This window comes from Schistocerca americana, chromosome 1, assembly GCF_021461395.2.
Source record: "Schistocerca americana isolate TAMUIC-IGC-003095 chromosome 1, iqSchAmer2.1, whole genome shotgun sequence".
In the NCBI taxonomy this organism is placed as follows: Eukaryota; Metazoa; Arthropoda; class Insecta; order Orthoptera; family Acrididae; genus Schistocerca; species Schistocerca americana.
Window position 1 is genome coordinate 892972977 of NC_060119.1, and position 18782 is coordinate 892991758.

Genomic DNA, 18782 nt, shown 5'->3' on the forward strand with positions numbered 1-18782 from the left:
TTGCAGTGATGGTGAGCAGCTTGAAAAAAAATCTTCTCTTCCATTCAAATGAAACTACGAAAATTGGAGACAACACGGCGTCTAGTATAAATTCTTGATGAAAGCTAGTCCACGTGTGCTAGTAACAAGGATCCCACAGTAAATGCGCCAAGGAAATCGAATATTCTTTTAGCAGCGGTGGGACCAGAGGGCGGCGGTAATGCCACGCCGAAACTATTCGTGTCATAGAATAAAGACATTCTCAAGAAACTCGATATTAGGAGGTATCCTATGACTTCCCTCACCTCTGTGTATAAAAATGATCCAGGGATAGCAAGGAAGCTCTGTTTGACTGTTCGCAATCAATTCTTTCGTTTATAGCAAGATTGCAACGTCAGAAGACTGTAGCGAAATGCAGGAAAATCTGAAAAGGATTGACCATTGATGCAGGAATAAATAAGTTTCATGTACAGCGCATAGATAGGCGATTACGCTGTTGGCGAAAAATCACTGGAAACGGTAATAACCGTAAGATACTTGGAGTAACTATCTGAAGACACTTAAAGCGGAATGACCAGATAAACCAACTGTAGGAAAAACAGACGCCAGGGTTCATCCACGAGTTAGGAGGCTTGTAAGACCGATTCTTGGATATTGGTCCTCAGTCAAATAGGAGAAATAAAGAATATCTGACGAAGAACAGCGAGTTTCGTCTTAGTAAACTGCGTGCCCACGGAGTATCGCCTCAGTTGTGCGACTGGATTCAGGATTTCCTGTCAGAGAAGTCACAGCTCGTAGTAATAGACGGGAAGTCATCGAGTAAAACAGAAGTAATATCCGGCGCACCCCCAGGAAGTGTTATAGGCCCTCTATTGTTCTTGATCTATATTAACGACATAGGAGACAATCTGAGTAGCCGTCTTAGATTGTTTGCAAATGATGCTGTCATTTACAGTCCTGTAGAGCCATCAGGTGATCAAAACGACTAGCAAAGTGATTTAGATAAGATATCTATAGGGTGCGAAAAGTGGCAATTGGCCCTGAATAAAGAAAAGTGTGAAGTTATTCACATGAGTACTAAAAGAAATAAGCTAAATTTCGATTACGTGATAAGTCACACAAATCTGAGGGCTGTAAATTCAACTAAATACTTAGGGATTACAATTACAAATAACCTGAATTGGAACGATCACATAAATAATATTGTGGGTAGAGCAAACCAAAGACTGCGATTCATTGGCAGAACACATAGATGGTGCAACAGGTCTACCAAAGAGACTGCTTACACTACGCTTGTCCGCCCTATTCTGGAGTATTGCTGTGCGGTTTGGGATCCGCATCAGGTGGGACTCACGGATGACATCGAAAAAGTACAAAGAAGGACAGCTCGTTTTGACTTGTCGCGAAATAGGGGAGATAGTGTCACAGACATGATACGTGAACTGGAGTGGCAATCATTAAAACAAAGGCGTTTTTCGTTGCGACGGGATCTTCTCATGAAATTTCAAAAATGACTCTGAGCACTATGAGACTTAACATCTGAGGTCATCAGCGCAAATATAGAAAGAGATTAATGTACCCGGATGCTGTGGTGAGTGCAAAGCGACGTAAACTGGCGATTGTCTTGTGGAGAGGCCGGTGTTTACGGGGCCTGTGAAGCGCACGTGTTGCGGCGCCGGGCGTGCAGACGTGCTTTCCCACGGCGAGGCAGCGGCCGGCGCCCGCGGCGGCTCCGTATTGACAAAGGCGGCCGCCACAGCTGGAGAGCAGCTCGCGGGAACACACAGGTGCGCGGGGGCTCCGGCGCTGTCTTCACGACACGCCACGAGCCGCAGCTAGCCCGCAGCCTGATGGCGGCCTCGAAAATATAAGTTAACCTGCAGTTCACAACATTTCTTGCAACGTGACGTCACACGCTGTATCGAAGACGAAAACAGCTATCGACTTTTGTGATCGTTCGGTCGACAACACACGAGGCGTATATGATGTTCAGAACTAACATTCACATTAAACAGAGAGAACAGGAGGTTACAGTTTTTCTTTACTGCACGGCACGTTAACTTCGAAGTTACGTCGTTTACGCCCTAATGAACCAAAACATTAGGACCACCTGTCTAATACCTTGTTTGTCCTTCTTTGCAACGAAATACATCACTTATTCGGACAGTTTGGATTCGTCAGTTTGTTGGTAGGTTTGTGGAGGTATGTGGCAAAGATCCGCGTAAATAATCGACCGCTGATTTTAGAACGTGGCAATGGCGACCGCTAGCAACCCATGTGGGTTCCATAGGATTTACATCAGGCTAACTTGATTGCAGAGACGCTGAGCACTGTAGGCTAGGCGCAAATTGAGACGCGTATAGCACGTGTGGCGCAACGCAGCGCAGTGCGTGTTTTTGTAACATCACAGGTTCAAATGGGACCGCGCAAATTGCGACGCGACGCGACTAGGACGCGACACGTGCCTGCGCCAGGTCGCGTGGCGTTGTGGTTGAGGCACAGTTTCTCGCGCCGCGCGTCGCGCTTGCCTCGCTAGCACCGTGGGAAATTTGAGGCAGGGAGCGGAAAAGTAGCCCGGCCATATGCTCACATCGGAACGGCGCATATGAGCAGTGGTAATATTGCCCATACGATAAATTTTGCCTTACTGTATACTGAATTTTATTGCCTTTGGGTAGTATTTCGTTTTTCGCCATTTAAACGCTCCAGCTTTCTTCGTTAGCACGTTATACTTTTCTGTTACTTATATATGCATAGTTTTGTTTTGTTTTTCTTCTGTCAAGAAAAATGTATACTTCAGTAACTGATGAGCCGTTGGCCACTGGAATTGTACCATATGCCTCTGCGATGTTTTCAGATCGCAAGAAGGGACAGAGGGTAGTGAATAAGGAAGCAAGGAATATTATAAAATCATGTGATTAAGAATCAAGGCAGGAAAGTAAAGCAAGGTTATCTTCTCGCTGCCTAGTAAGCTAGCGTATCTGTACGATCTGTTACAAAAATTTAGAAAGGGATAATCTCCACAGGTGTGATCCCTTTGTGCATCTGGTAAAAAGCGTCCAAGATCTGAAGTATAGAAGTTTCACTGTGATTACCCTGATAGGGATGTAATAATGTAATACGACACACTGTACTACATGCACGTGAACAACATGTTTCCACTGCAAGCTAGATGCAGTCGAAACGCAGTCACAAATATCAATGTTTTAATTGGTTCATCGTGATGAGAAAAAGCATTTCAATTGTTGCATGGACATTATCATCATTAATAAACTAATTACACAACAACAGGCTACACAAATGAAGAAAATGGTCGGTATTATTACGAAAGTAGGAATATCCCAAAAGAGTGTTATGATTAGATATATTTAATTTGTTGAAATGTGCTGCTGACAAAGGCAGATCTACTTTCATGACACTGTTTTTCGAACTGCATCTCACAAGGCATACATGGCTAGCTTGTGCATTCTGTCGCGCGCATTATCCTTCGCTGCTGATAATACACTGACCATTGTGTTGTGCGACAGATCAATTGTTTACTTTTCTCAATAACAACTATTTTATTCGCGATCACGCATTGTCAGTTTGGCAAGCCCTAGGTGAGTAACCAGCATCTGGCATGTGCCTATCATTCCGCCGGAAGGAACGCTCGTCATCATTTTAATACTGCTCAGATCAAGAGAAGGAATAAAATCCTTTGGTAAGTTTCCATTCCAGTCGCTCAGTGTTAAAAATAGGATGGGTTATGGGGATTCCACCAAAATTCCAACAGAACTGCCAATCTGTTTTTGTGTGAGTTGTTAACCTTTTCTCATTCGAAGAAGCATCACCATTTATGAGTAAAGGCCACATTTCTCTTGGTGACTGGTTTAATTGTACTTCCTTTGTCACAATGTAATTTGCCAAACTCATCTCACATCAGATATTCAGACAGAATTCCGAAACGGAGGCCCTCATTAAACAAGTAATTGGCAATCACAGAGCTCAATAGCTTACGAAAAACCTCGTAGTATCGGTTTGCAGTAACATAATAGAAGAAATTTCATGTTTATTTTCATATTAGGAAGCTCTTGTTTTGCTAGCTGTCGATAACTCTTAAAAAATTACAGTCACTGGAGTGAAATAAATAAAAAAGAAGTATAAGTAGTGATATATCGGAATAGGTAAGAAAGTTCCGTGTGTTTAATAATTGGCAAAACACTCTCCTCCTTGTGTGCTGTCATTCGCCAAACTTTCGTTTCTAGCTTTTAGTGGAAATATGTTGTTCACATGCATGTAGTACAGTGTGTCGTATTACATTATCACATGCATATCAGAGTAATCACAGTGAAACTTATATACTTCAGATCTTGGACGCTTTTTACCAGATGCACAAAGGGATCACACCTGTGGAGATTGTCCCTTTCTAAATTTTTGTAACAGATCGTACAGATACGCTAGCTTACTAGGCAGCGAGCTAGCTTACTAGGCAGCGAGAAGATAACCTTGCTTTACTTTCCTGCCTTGATTCTTAATCACATGATTTTATAATATTCCTTGCTTCCTTATTCACTACCCTCTGTCCCTTCTTGCGATCTGAAAACATAGCGGAGGCATATGGTGCAATTCCAGCGGCCAATGGCTCATCAGTTACTGAAGTATACATTTTTCTTGACAGAAGAAAAACAAAACAAAACTATGCAGATTTAAATAACAGAAAAGTATAACGTGCTAACGAAGAAAGCTGGAGCGTTTAAATGGCGAAAAACGAAACACTACCCAAAGGCAATAAAATTCAGTACACAGTAAGGCAAAATTTATCGTATTGGCAATACTACCACTGCTGATATGCGCCGTTCCAATGTGAGCATGTGGCCGGGCTACTTTTCCGCTCCCCGCCTCAAATTTCCCACGGTGCTAGCGAGGCAAGCGCGACGCGCGGCGCGAGAAACTGTGCCTCAACCACAACGCCGCGCGACCTGGCGCAGGCACGTGTCGCGTCCTAGTCGCGTCGCGTCGCAATTTGCGCGGTCCCATTTGAACCTGTGATGTTACAAAAACGCGCGCTGCGCTGCGTCGCGCCACACGCGCTATACGCGTCTCAATTTGCGCCTAGCCTAAACATCACAGGTTCAAGTGGGACCGCGCAAATTGCGACGCGACGCGACCGGGACGCGACACGCGCCCGCGCCAGGTCGCGCGGCGTTGTGGTTGAGGCACAGTTTCTCGCACCGCGCGTCGCGCTTGCCTCGCTAGCACCGTGGGAAATTCGAGGCGGGGAGCGGAAAAGTAGCACGGCCATATGCTCACAGCGGAACGGCGCATATGAGCAGTGGTAATATTGCCCATACGATAAATTTTGCCTTACTGTGCACTGAATTTTATTGCCTCAGGGTAGTGTTTCGTTTTTCGCCATTTAAACGCTCGAGCTTTCTTCGTTAGCACGTTATACTTTTCTGTTATTTATATCTCCATAGTTTTGTTTTTATTCTGTCAAGAAAAATGTATACTTCAGTAACTGATGAGCCATTGGCCGCTGGAATTGCACCATATGCCTCCGCGATGTTTTCAGATCGCAAGAAGGGACGGAGGGCAGTGAATAAGGAAGCAAGGAATATTATAAAATCATGTGATTAAGAATCAAGGCAGGAAAGTAAAGCAAGGTTATATTCTCGCTGCCTAGTAAGCTAGCTCGCTGCCTAGTAAGCTAGCGTATCTGTACGATCTGTTACAAAAATTGAGAAAGGGATAATCTCCACAGGTGTGATCCCTTTGTGCTTCTGGTAAAAAAGCGTCCAAGATCTGAAGTATAGAAGTTTCACTGTGATTACTCTGATATGGATGTAATAATGTAATACGACACACTGTACTACATGCATGTGAACAACATATTTCCACTGCAAGCTAGAAACAGTCGAAAAGCAGTCGCAAATAACAATGTTTTAATTGGTTTGCTGTGATGAGAAAAAGCATTTCAATTGTTGCATGGACATTATCAGCATTAATAAACTAAATATACAACAATCGGCTACACAAATGAAGAAAATGGTCGGTATTATTACGAAAGTAGGAATATCCTAAAAGAGTGTTATGATTAGATATATTTAATTTGTTGAAATGTGCTGCTGACAAAGGCAGATCTACTTTCATGACAATGTTTTTCGAACTGCATCTCACAAGGCACACATGGCTAGCTTGTGCATTCCTGTCGCGCGCATTATCCTTCGCTGCTGACAATACACTGACCATTGTGTTGTGCGACAGATCAATTGTTTACTTTTCTCAATAACAACTATTTTATTCGCGATCACGCATTGTCAGTTTGGCAAGCTCTACGTGAGTAAATGAGACACTTAACGTAGTAAAGGAATTTTGCTATTTTGGGAGCAAAATAACTGATGACGGTCGAAGTCTAGAGGATATAAAATGTAGACTGGCAATGGCAAGGAAAGCGTTTCAGAAGAAGAGAAATTTGTTAACATCGAGTATAGATTTAAGTGTCAGTAAGTCATTTCTGAAAGTATTTGTATGGAGTGTAGCCATGTATGGAAGTGAAACATGGACGATAAATAGTTTGGACAAGAAGAGAATAAAAGCTTGCGAAATGTGGTGCTACAGAAGAATGCTGAAGATTAGATGGGTAGATCACATAACTAATGAGGAGGTATTCAATAGAATTGGCGAGAAAAGGAGTTTGTGGCACAACTTGACAAGAAGAAGGGATCGGTTGGTAGGACATGTGTTGAGGCATCAAGGGATCACCAATTTAGTATTGGAGGGCAGCATGGAAGGTAAAAATCATAGAGGGGGACCAAGAGATGAGTACACTTAGCAGAGTCAGAAGGATGTAGGTTGCAGTAGGTACTGGGAGATGAAGAAACTTGCACAGAATGGAGTAGCATGGAGAGCTGCATCAAACCAGTCTCAGGACTGAAGACCACAACAACAACAGGTGAGTAAACAGTATCTGGCATGTGCCTATCATTCCGCCTGAAGGAACGCTCGTCATTATTTTAATACTGCTCAGATCAAGAGAAGGAATAAAATCCTTTGGTAAGTTTCCATTCCAGTCGCTCAGTGTTAAAAATACGATGGGTTACGGGGATTCCACCAAAATTCCAACAGAATTGCCAATCTGTTTTTGTGTGAGTTGTTAACCTTTTCTCATTCGAAGAAGCATCACCATTTATGAGTAAAGGCCACATTTCTCTTGGTGACTGGTTTAATTGTACTTCCTTTGTCACAATGTAATTTGCCAAACTCATCTCACATCAGATATTCAGACAGAATTCCGAAACGGAGGCCCTCATTAAACAAGTAATTGGCAATCACAGAGCTCAATAGCTTACGAAAAACCTCGTAGTATCGGTTTGCAAAAATTTCATGTTTATTTTCATACTAGGAAGCTCATGTTTCGCTAGCTCTCGATAACTCTTAAAAAATTACAGTCACTGGAGTGAAATAAATAATAAAAGAAGAATAAGAAGTGTTATATCGCCATAGATAAGAAAGTTCCGTGTGTTTAATAATTGGCAAAACACTCTCCTCCTTGTGTGCTATCATTCGCCAAACTTTCGTTTCGATGTCTCGAGCGGTTTAGGAGATACGAGAGATGTTGCGAGTATTTCATTCTCGCGGGCGTGAGATCGGAAGTGAGCGCGCTACACGGGATCCATTTTCTCGAGATCGGAGGCAGATAGAGATATCCTCCCAAGTCTAAACAAAAATTCAGTATGTTAGCTAAATTTCATACGCAGCAACATATGGTGTAATACGCACCAAACATAAAATCATAGCGACCCCTAATTTTCGTTGCAAACTTTTTGAGTTTTGCGTAGTCTTACTAAAATGTGTACATTACTATAAGAATGGTCATTAGCGAGGTGATGGGCACTTCGTCACGAAGCCGACATATAACGCTACACGTAAGGCAAAAATCATGTATTTTCAGAGAATAGTTCCTGTAAAATCGTTTGAGAAAGATAAGAGGTTGCGCGCGCTTCGTTCAGTCAGCGCAGAGCGTCGCCAGTCGGCGCGTGCGAAGTATGGTGTGCCCGCATCTCGTGGTCGTGCGGTAGCGTTCTCGCTTCCCACGCCCGGGTTCCCGGGTTCGATTCCCGGCGGGGTCAGGGATTTTCTCTGCCTCGTGATGGCTGGGTGTTGTGTGCTGTCCTTAGGTTAGTTAGGTTTAAGTAGTTCTAAGTTCTAGGGGACTGATGACCTCAGATGTTAAGTCCCATAGTGCTCAGAGCCATTTGAACCATTTTTTTTGAAGTATGGTGTACGCGTCGCAATATGCGCTGGACCCGCGCGACCCGTGCGGAACGTGCGTGTCGCCCTGTAGTGTCGTGTCACGTCACACGTGCTATACACTTCTCAATTTGCGTCTAGCTTATGCTCCTTAAACTACTGTAGCATGGCTTCGGTTCTGAAACATGGATGCTCAAGATGACATCGCCGTCGGGGAAGACGTCAAGCATGAACGGATGCAGATGGTTCGCAGCTGTCAGCTTGTCTTCGATTACTGCCGCAGGTCCCATGCAAGCGCCGGAGAACATCTCCCACAGCATACTACTGCTACCTCCAGCGTGCTGCCTTGGCGTGCTGCACATTTCAAGCCGCCTTCACCTCGTTGGCGGCGTTTGTGGAGACGACCATCGTCCTAGTGTGGCTGTCGATAGCTGCCGTCAGCCGAGGGTTTCAATTAATTATCATTTATTCTAGAGAAGCTGCGCGGTCATCAATGGTATCTGTTCTTTCGAGAACAGTTCAAATGGCTCTGAGCAATATGGGACTTAACTTCTGTGGTCATCAGTCCCCTAGATGGCTCAGATGGATAGAGCGTCTGCCATGTAAGCGGGAGATCCCGGGTTCGAGTCCCGGTCGGGGCACAGATTTTCAGCTGTCCCCATCGAGGTATATTAACAACACTTGTCGGCAGCTGAGGGTTTCAGTTAATTATCATTTGTTCCTGATTGCTTCTGTATAGCCTTAGATAACTTCAAGGGTATTTCGTCATTCTTTAGTACTTTTGTATCCCGCTTCTTCGCGTATTGGTTATTCTGACTAATCTCTTAAACTTCAACCTATTCTTCACCGCAACTACGTAGTGGTCTGATTGTGAGTCTGTATCTGCTCCTGTGTACGCCTTACAACCCAGTATATGATTTCGGTTTCTCTGCCTGACCATGATGTAATCTAACTGAAATATTCCTGTATCACACGGCCTTTTCCAAGTATACTTCCTCCTTTTTGAAGAGAGTATTCGCAATTACTAGCTGAAATTTATCACAGAAAATTAGTCTTTCTCCTCTCTCATTCCTTGTTCCAAGACCATGTTGTCCTGTAACCTTCTCTTCTACTCCTTTTCCCTACAATTGCATTCCAGTTCTCCATCACTATTAGATTTTCATCACCCTTTACGTACTGTATTGTCCTTTCAATATCCTCACATCTATTTTCTCGATCTCTTCATCGTCAGCTTGCGACGTCGGCACGTATACCTGAACTATCGTTGTCGGTGTTGGTTTAGCTGTCGTTTCTGATAATAACAAACCTATCACTGAACTGTTCACAGTAACACACTCAGTGCTCTACCTTCCTATTCCTAATCCTACTCCCGCTATACCATTTTCTTCTGCTGTCGATATTACTCCATACTCATGCGACCAGAAATCATTGTCTTTTTTCCATTTCACTTCACTGACACTGTCTTCTTTCCATTTCACTTCACGACCCCTACTATACCTAGATTTAGCCTTTGCGTTTCCCGTTTCAAATTTTCTAGCGTCCCTGCCACGTTCAAGCTTCTGATATTGCACGCCCCGACTCGTAGAACGTTATCCTTTGATTGGTTATTTAATCTTTTTCTCATATTTAATCTGTTTCTCATGGTCGCCTCCCCTTTGGCAGTCCCCTCCCGGAGATCCGAGTTGGGGACTATTCCGGAATTTTTTGCCAATGGAGAGATCATCATGACACTTTTTCAATTACAGGCCAAATGTCGTGTGGATACACGTTATGTGTCTTTACTGCAGTGGTTTCCATTGCCATCTGCTTTCTCATGCCGTTGATCATTGCTGATTCTCCCGCCTTTACGCGCAGTTTCCCACCCCAAGGACAAGAGAGTGCTCTGAGCCTCTGTCCGCTCCTCCGCCCTCTTTGACAAGGCCGTTGGCAGAATGAGGGGGACTTCCGATGCCGGATATCTTCGGCTGTAAATGCTGATTATTAATCAAATTTTAAGAGGACATTTTGATTAATAACCAAAGACGCTACCCCTAGACCACGGGCGAGAATAAATTACTGGACCCTACTACACTGTACTTGGCTTGTGCAATTTTGTTTTGACTTCTTTTGCGGCGTTATAGCACCCAGATTTCCGATTTCAGCGTGTACTGGGACAGCAGATCTGTACGTGCATTTAAAGAAAAAAAAATTTTTCGTGCTTAAAACTCGCTAATTAAAATTTTGATTGTCCTTCGTAAATATTTGTAGTGTACATGGTCGTGCCGCATGATGCTGTAGTCTACTCCGGATGGCGATGATGATGATCGTATGGCAGTGATGACCCACCTGGGGAAGCTTTTAATTGCGAGTTCACTGTGATAACACTGCACTACCTCACTCGGTTTCTTAGCGGAAGATAGAACCGATTTCCTGCACCGATTCTTCTTCTCCGTACCTCGTTGTCGACTGTACGAAAAACCCTAAAATTCCTCCCTCCATTTCAGCGCGGAGAACAAGTCTGTCACATTTCTCAAGAGAAAATTGTTGCATTGCGGCACTGGCGCATGCCTTCAGCGGAGCATAGCGAACCTCGACGAGAGAATCGACGCTCGTCAGCCCGTGAACCGAGGTTCGAGACGTGCCCGAGCCATCAGAGGCGCGTCCTTCCGGCGCGGCCAGCTAAGGCGCCGCCGAGGAAACGGCGACCTAGAACCCGGTCGACGCCTGCAAGGCCCCGGTCTCGACTCTGGGCTTATCTACTCGCCGGCCGCCGGAAATCACGGCCAGTGCGCTGCACGGTGGCCCGTCTGCCGATAGCCAAAGCGCGTCGGCTTCCTGGCCTTAACGCGACGGCGCCTGGGACGATCATCCGCTACAACTAGTCCCGTCGCACTGTGGGCTAGCTCGCTTTAAAACCCGGCCACAATAGAAGTAGAAAAAGGTGCTCGTTCCGACATTAGTCCCACGAAATCTTGTGTAGATTGGACTGGCGCATTCAAGTCCACTGGTACGGTGGCATTCTAGTCACAAGTCGATATGAGACGTACCGTGACAGTAGTCGGTAAACAGTGAGTGCGATAACGACACATTTTTGGGATATTGTTTGTCTGATCTACTCAATAAACACTGAAGCGCCAAAGAAACTGGTATAGGCATGCGTATTCAAATACAGTGTTGTTGTTGTTGTTGTGGTCTTCAGTCCTGAGACTGGTTTGACGCAGCTCTCCATGCTACTCTGTCCTGTGCAAACATCTTCATCTCCCAGTACCTACTGCAACCTACATCCTTCTGAATCTGTTTAGTGTATTCATCTCTTGGTCTCCCTCTACGATTTTTACCCACCGCGCTGCCCTCCAATACTAAATTGGCGATTCCTTGATGCCTCAGAATATGCCCTACCAATCAATCCCTTCTTCTAGTCAAGCTGTGCCACAAATTTCTCTTCTCCCCAATTCTATTCAGTACTTCCTCATTAGTTATGTGATCTACCCATCTAATCTTCAGCATCCTTCTGTGGCACCACATTTCGAAAGCTTCTTTTCTCATTTTGTCTAAACTATTTATCGTCCACGTTTCACTACCATGCATGGCTACACTCCGTACAAATACTTTCAGAAAAGACTTCCTGACCCTTAAGTCTATACTCGATGTTAACAAATTTCTCTTCTTCAGAAACGCTTTCCTTGCCATTGCCAGTCTACATTTTATATCCTCTCTATTTCGACCATCATTAGTTATTTTGCTCCCAAAATAGCAAAACTCCTTTACTACTTTAAGCGTCTCATTTCCTAAGCTAATACCCTTAGCATTCGACTACATTCCATTATTCTCGTTTTGCTTTTGTTGATGTTCATCTTATACCCTCCTTTCAAGACATTGTCCATTCCGTTCACCTGCTCTTCCAGGTCCTTTGCTGTCCGTGACAGAATTACTACGTCATCGGCGAACCTGAAAGTTTTTATTTCTTCTCCATGGATTTTAATACCTACTCCGAATTTTTCTTTTGTTTCCTTTACTGCTTGCCCAATATACAGATAGAATAACATCGGGGAGAGGCTACAACCCTGTCTCACTCCCTTCCCAACCGCTGCTTCCCTTTCATGCCCCTCGACTCTTATAACCACCATCTGGTTTCTGTACAAATACAATGTAAACAAACAGAATACGGCTTTGCTGTCGGAAATGCCTATATAAGACAACAAGTGTCTGGCGCAATTGTTAGATAGGTTACTGCTGCTACAATGAACGGTTAGGAACACAGCATATCCGAGGTATCGATGCAATATGGATTTTCCCATACGACCATTTCACAAGTGTACCGTGAATATCAGGAATTCGGTAAAACATCAAATCTGCGACGTCACTGCGGCCGGAAAAAGATAATGCTAGAACTGGACCAACGACGCCCGAAGCCCGAAGTCCAACGTGATAGAACACCAATCCTACCACAAATTGCTGCAGATTTCACTACTGGGCCATCAACAAGTGTCAGCGTGCAAACCAGTCAACGAAACATCATCGATATGGGTTTTCGGAGCCGAAGGCCCACTCCTGTATCCTTGATGACTGCATGACATAAAGCTTTACGCCTCGGCCTGGCCCATCAACACCGACATTGGACTGTTGATGACTGGAAACATTTTGCCTGATGGGACAAGTCTCGTTTCACATAGTATCGAGCAGATGGAAGTGTACGGGTATGAAGACAAACCTCATGAATCCATGGACCCTGCATGTCAGCTGGTGGAGGCTCTGGAATGGTGTGGGTCGTTGCAGTTGGAGTGATTTGGGACCCCTGATACGTCTAGATACGACTACGACATGTGACATGTATGTAAGTATCCTGTTTGATCACCTGCATCCATTCATGTGCATTATGCATTCCGACGACTTTGGCAATTCCAGCAGGGCAATGCGACACCACACCCGCCCACGTTTGCTACAGAGTGGCTCCAGGATTACTCTTCTGCGTTTAAACACATCCGCTGTCCACAAAACTCTCGAGACATGAACATTATTGACCATATCTACTCTTATGGATTTATAGACAGCCCTGCAGGATTATGGTGTCATTTCCCTCCAGCACTACTTCAGACGTTAGTTGAGTCCTCGTGTTGCGGCTTTTCTGCGTGCTCGCGGGGGCCCTTCACGATATTAAGCAGGTGTACCAGTTTCTTTGGCTCTTCACTGTATAAAAGCGCTCTCGCCCATTTGTCAGGATAAAACAAGATGGCTATCATTCCAGAAGGAATGTTTATGAGGTATTTAGTCGGTGTTACGGCGTGTATCGACTTAAAACTTAACTACCGCCCTTATTATCCAAAGTCGTTGGCTACAAAACTTACTCTGCGTGGCTCCACTTGTGTAAATGGCTCTCCTTCTACCTTAATGGTGTGGTTAGCAAGTTCAGATGTATTTGCCTGCGCTTATTTGTGTGTTCTACCGTGCGGTAGTGCCCCACGGTAGACAATTATTCTACACCAATGGACAATATTCTGCAATAATGCCCGATGCCGACATCAGACCACATAGTTTTAATGTACGAATATGCCCATTATCGAAGCTGCTCCGTCTGCTGTCTGAAGGTGCGCAGGAAGCTCGGAATAAAGGACATCCGCCGTAGGAACATGGTTGATTATTTCCCGTTGGACAATGGAAATTGCAACTAATTCTTCAAACATGTGCCAGCCAGGATGCTTACTCCGATTGCGTTTGAAAACGTTCAGTTTTTCATTCTCTTTGGAGAGAGAATTATTTGGTCTAATTGCTTTTACAAAAATACTTGTGTATTAGAAACTCCAAATCTGAAGATATTAGCTGAGTAGGTATTTTTCTGCTTTACATTTTTCTGCTCTGCCCTGTATTCTGTTCTTGAGGCGATCTGGCAGTTTTCATCTAGTTGCAACTATTCAAGTTGATGGATGTTACACATCTAGTTTTCATGAGCGGTGAACATCGATGCTGAATTTCTTTGAAGACGGTGTTTGATAATTTGTATCCATATGAAATGAGGACAATTTGAACTTAACTACGACAGCCGCATACCAAAGGCAATGGTGTTACTCGGAAGAATGGTGCGGACAACGTCCAGTGCATCACGCAAAGCCGAAAACAACAAGGGCGTTCATTAATTAATACAGCGCATTTTTTTTCGGCCGATTATAGTTTAAATAATGTGTAATTTGATGTGAGACATTGTGGAATATTCCCGCTTCAGCCCCTATAGTTTCATGAAGTTTCAATACGTGGCAGTGCTATACGTAGCCTTCAAAATGGTGTCTGTAACGGAGGCGCGCTCCAAACAAAGATCTGTCATTGAGTTTCTTTTGGCGGAAAACCAGAACATCGTATATATTCATAGACGCTTGCATAATATCTACGGAGACTTGACAGTGAACAAAAGCACTGTGAATCGTTGGGCGAAGTGCCTGGTCATTATCGCAACGAAGTTGCACAAACCTGTCCCATCTCCCATGAGCGGCCCGGCAGCACGCAACTTTGACTCCTGCAATATTGGAAATGGCAACTCTAAGATTCACACAAGTCACAACAATACATTGTACTGTTTTTCCTCGTCCGACCTATGCCCCAGAACTAGCACCTTCCGATTTCCATCTGTTTTGCCCAATGAAAGATGCTTTCCGCGGGGAGCAATACGTGGATGATGGGGAGGTTATTCATGCAGCAGGACTTTGGCTACGACGTCGACCAGTAGAGTTGTACCATGCGGGCATACAGACTTTCCCAGTAAGATTGCGTAAGGCCTTCGCATGTGAAACATGATTTTGTAGCCAAAAGAGAGGGGAATAATATGGTGTATTGGAATCATGAATAAAACCAACCTATTTTCAAGCAAAAAAAGTGTTGCATTACGTATTGAACGCTCCTCGTATGTAGTGGATCATAACTACGTGAATTATTTTTATTTATTTATTTATTGTGACGTTTGGCCTGAAGGTCATACAACCGTCCCCCAGCTGCATTTGTCAGAGAATTTTAGAATTAGCAGTTAAGATATTTTGATATGTTAATCTCGTTGAACATCAGCAAGATATCCTAGAAACGTTACTTATATTTGCATTTATTTATGAACTTACGCTATGAGCTGTCTTGCGGCAGGGTTGAGGCAAGATCCGATGACCGCATCCCGGGCAGCTGTTTCGAAATCAAGCTATCTCCAGAGGATAACTCGAAGGCTTTAAACTGTCACAACCTATCTTCTTAATTTTCTGTCCTTAAACGGTAATCCTACTAATCACACGAAGAGATAGTTAAAATATGCAGTGTTTTGACCATATAACGTTTGACGAGTGACCAACTGAATGATTTCCCGACCATTGCGTAAAAAGTTACAGCCTTATGCTGCTGCAAGCAGTACCTTCCTTTTGAGTTCATATACTGTCATGAAGCAATGGCTTGATGCTGTAGCAGAATGTTATGTATGCATAATCGACACACCTGTTTATGTACTCTACAGGCGGCTTAAAACTTGCATGTTATCATATTTTAATCTCATGAAAAATTGTTATTACGTTTATATAAATGAGCATAGAACCTTTTTACTGTTTCTGCCAGTAGCTTCCGTGATGGAGGTTGTGCTAGGTTAAGTATTTTATTGGTGTTCGTTTCCATTAGTTTCATAATAATTCATTGTAATCCATTCACCTAGTCCACCGTATGTCGTCGTGCTATCAACAAATTTCTTGTCGTGGTTAGAGTTGTACGCAGCTTGTTGGATGGTTCACACTCCCATCTCATGACTACAAGAGGTACTATCATATCTTAACATTACATCTAATCATGCCCAAGATGTGTGACGACTTAACTTATCGTTATGTGTTTTCGCTGCTACTTTGATGGTTGATGTAATTTCAGTTTTGAAACTATTTTGCAAACACTACATAAACGACTATTAGGTATGAGACTAGTTTTGACCCATTTGAAAATTTAAACTTTCATTCCAAATGGAAAACTGAAGCTACTGCACGAAATCAGATTACGGAATAATGCAGTTATCTAGAATTTCGTCTTTGACACCTGCTTATCTCTATGAGAAATAACAAGTAGTTCTCATCGGATTGTCTTATTTCTTTGCAGACCCGACACAGGCTCCCCGTTTCGTCACACAGCCGTCGTCAACGAACAGCATCATCGGCGAAGGACGCACCAAGATACTGCAGTGCCAAGCCATCGGTGAGTAACTTAACCAATTAGATATCATCTCTACTTCGTGAATAGTAACATGTTTTGTTTCTGTTGCACTATTATTTCTTCTTTCCTTCGCGGACGAAACGTGTATATAATAAACTGGTTTATGATCAACACGATTCGAACGGAAGCGTTATTTACAGAACTGTAGAAGATCCAGATTATTTTCATTGAAATATGATAAGCGTAACTTCTTTCTTCAGTTTGAATCATTCTAAAAATGTAAAAACTGATTCGCCGTATATCCTCGATACAAGGCGGATGGGCTTGGGTGATAGAAATTAGATGACGGTAACGTGAGATAAAAAGCGGTAAAAATATTTGTGATACAAATATATATTGATGGACCTACCTGAAACGTGCACAGACAGAATTTGAGGTAGACTTTGTGTCGCTTTATTTGTGACATTTATGCAGGATGCTACAAAACCATACCAACAAACATCGAGGGATTTAAAGAGTGTCTTGAGGAACAAACTGAGGACACGTCATCCAATGTCGCTACCGAGCGTCGAAGTTACAGGCGTCGCCGCATGGCGCTAGACCACCTACCCGGCAGTGAACCTGACTTCGGACGCTAACGGACCGTGACCGGAACGTCTCCCAGTGCTGTTTGTTATTCAGTGATCGCGACTGACTGCCACGATCGCCAGTGGAGAAGTTGGAGCTAGTTGCTCCGCAGACAAGTCTTTTCTTCTTTGAATGCGATACTTGGTTACCTTGGTGAACGACTTGTTACTAATAAACTGCGGTTGGAAACCCTAGTCCGAAACAGTCAGTCTACGCAGCAGCTAGCGGACGTGGAGAAACTGCAATCGTCGTGTATAGGAAACCTACATATCTTGTCGAGGCATGATACTACGCAAACCGCATATTTCAGTACAATGGACAACAGTTTGCTAAATATATAACCGTTACTTAGTCTGCGATTATTATTCTACTGTTGTCCGACCCGATAGCTGAGTGGTCAGCGTGACGGGTTACCGTCCCACGGGCCCGGGTTCGATTCCTGGCTGGGTCGGGTATTTTCTCCGCTCAGGGGCTGGGTGTTGTGTTGTCTTCATCATCATTTCATCCCCATCCGGCGCACAGGTCGTCCATTGTGGCGCCGAATGTAATAAAACCTGCACGAAGGCGGCCGGACCTGCCCCTCAAGGGGCCTCCCGGCCAATCACGCCAAACGCTCATTTCCGTTTCCATTCTACTATTAAATTTGGCAGTAGTGTTCAGTCGGTATGTGTTTCTCAAAATAATTTAAATTATGGCTTGGTGGTTGCATGGGTAATTCTCATAAACCAGAAACGAAGATCTAGGTTTCCAACCCTCTGCTGTAACCTCCCCCCCCCCCCCCCCCTCTCTCTCTCTCTCTCTCACACACACACACACACACATATCGCGGTGCAGTTCGTAAGACAACAGCGGAAGTACGATTACGATGCACCATTGGCATCAGTATGAAATTTTGCCTTAGTCAGTACAAAATATTTTAAATGAAAAAATTCTCGATTAAGTCCCCATCTGGCTGGGCTCAAAATTCGCCGTGACCCATGGCTGGGGAATGTGATAACTCCATGATATGGCACAGGCACGATGTAATACATCTAACGCGCCAGTATAGTTCAAGGGCGGTACGTCGAGCAGTATTTGACCTCAATCCAGGATTTTTCTGCCTGGGCTCATCTCAAAAGTGAACTATACAGCATTCTCATTCATACGGCTGAAGAACTGTAGCAGCGACTTGTAGTATTGTCAACATGTAACATGCTGAAGCAGTAGTGTTAAGGTAGACCATTGGTGAAATTTGAGTCCAGTTAGGTGGGGACACAAAAATTTGCGAAAATCAAATGGCTCTAAGCACTATGGTACTGAACATCGGAGGTCATCAGTCCCCTAGACTTAGAACTACTAGACATCACACGCATCCATGCCCGAGGCAGGATTCGAACCTGCGACCAAAGCAGCAGCGCGGTTCCGGACTGAAGCGCCTAGAACCGCTCGGCCACAGTGGCCGGCCAAAAATTTGCATTTCAGATACATTTGTGCTGAGGAGGGCAATATTCCATACTGAAGTCAGAGGCGGCTCGTAACCACAGCTATTCGTTTGCCGACCGATATTTAGTATAAAGTTTTTGATTCTGTTATCGTACACTTAAAATGGTTCAAATGGCTCTGAGCACTATGGGACTTAACTTCTAAGGTCATCAGTCCCCTAGAACTTAGAACTACTTAAACCTAACTAACTTAAGGACAGCACACAATACCATGCCCGAGGCAGGATTCGAACCTGCGACCTTAGCGGTCGCGCGGTTCCAGTACACTTACACTCGTGACAGTTTTCTCCATTAACTATGGTAGTCTACAGGCTGTGTTTCGAAGCACCGCTTCTC

General features: G+C 44.0%; 1 protein-coding gene across 1 annotated transcript in view; it reads left to right on the forward strand.

The window, feature by feature from the left end:
* LOC124614550 (protein sidekick) overlaps nucleotides 1-18782 on the forward strand; it is a 629897-nt gene that overhangs the window by 475550 nt on the left and 135565 nt on the right. The window contains exon 2 of the mRNA XM_047142952.1: nucleotides 16285-16380. Coding sequence (XP_046998908.1) covers nucleotides 16285-16380 — 96 coding nt within the window. The remainder of the gene's footprint in view (nucleotides 1-16284; nucleotides 16381-18782) is intronic.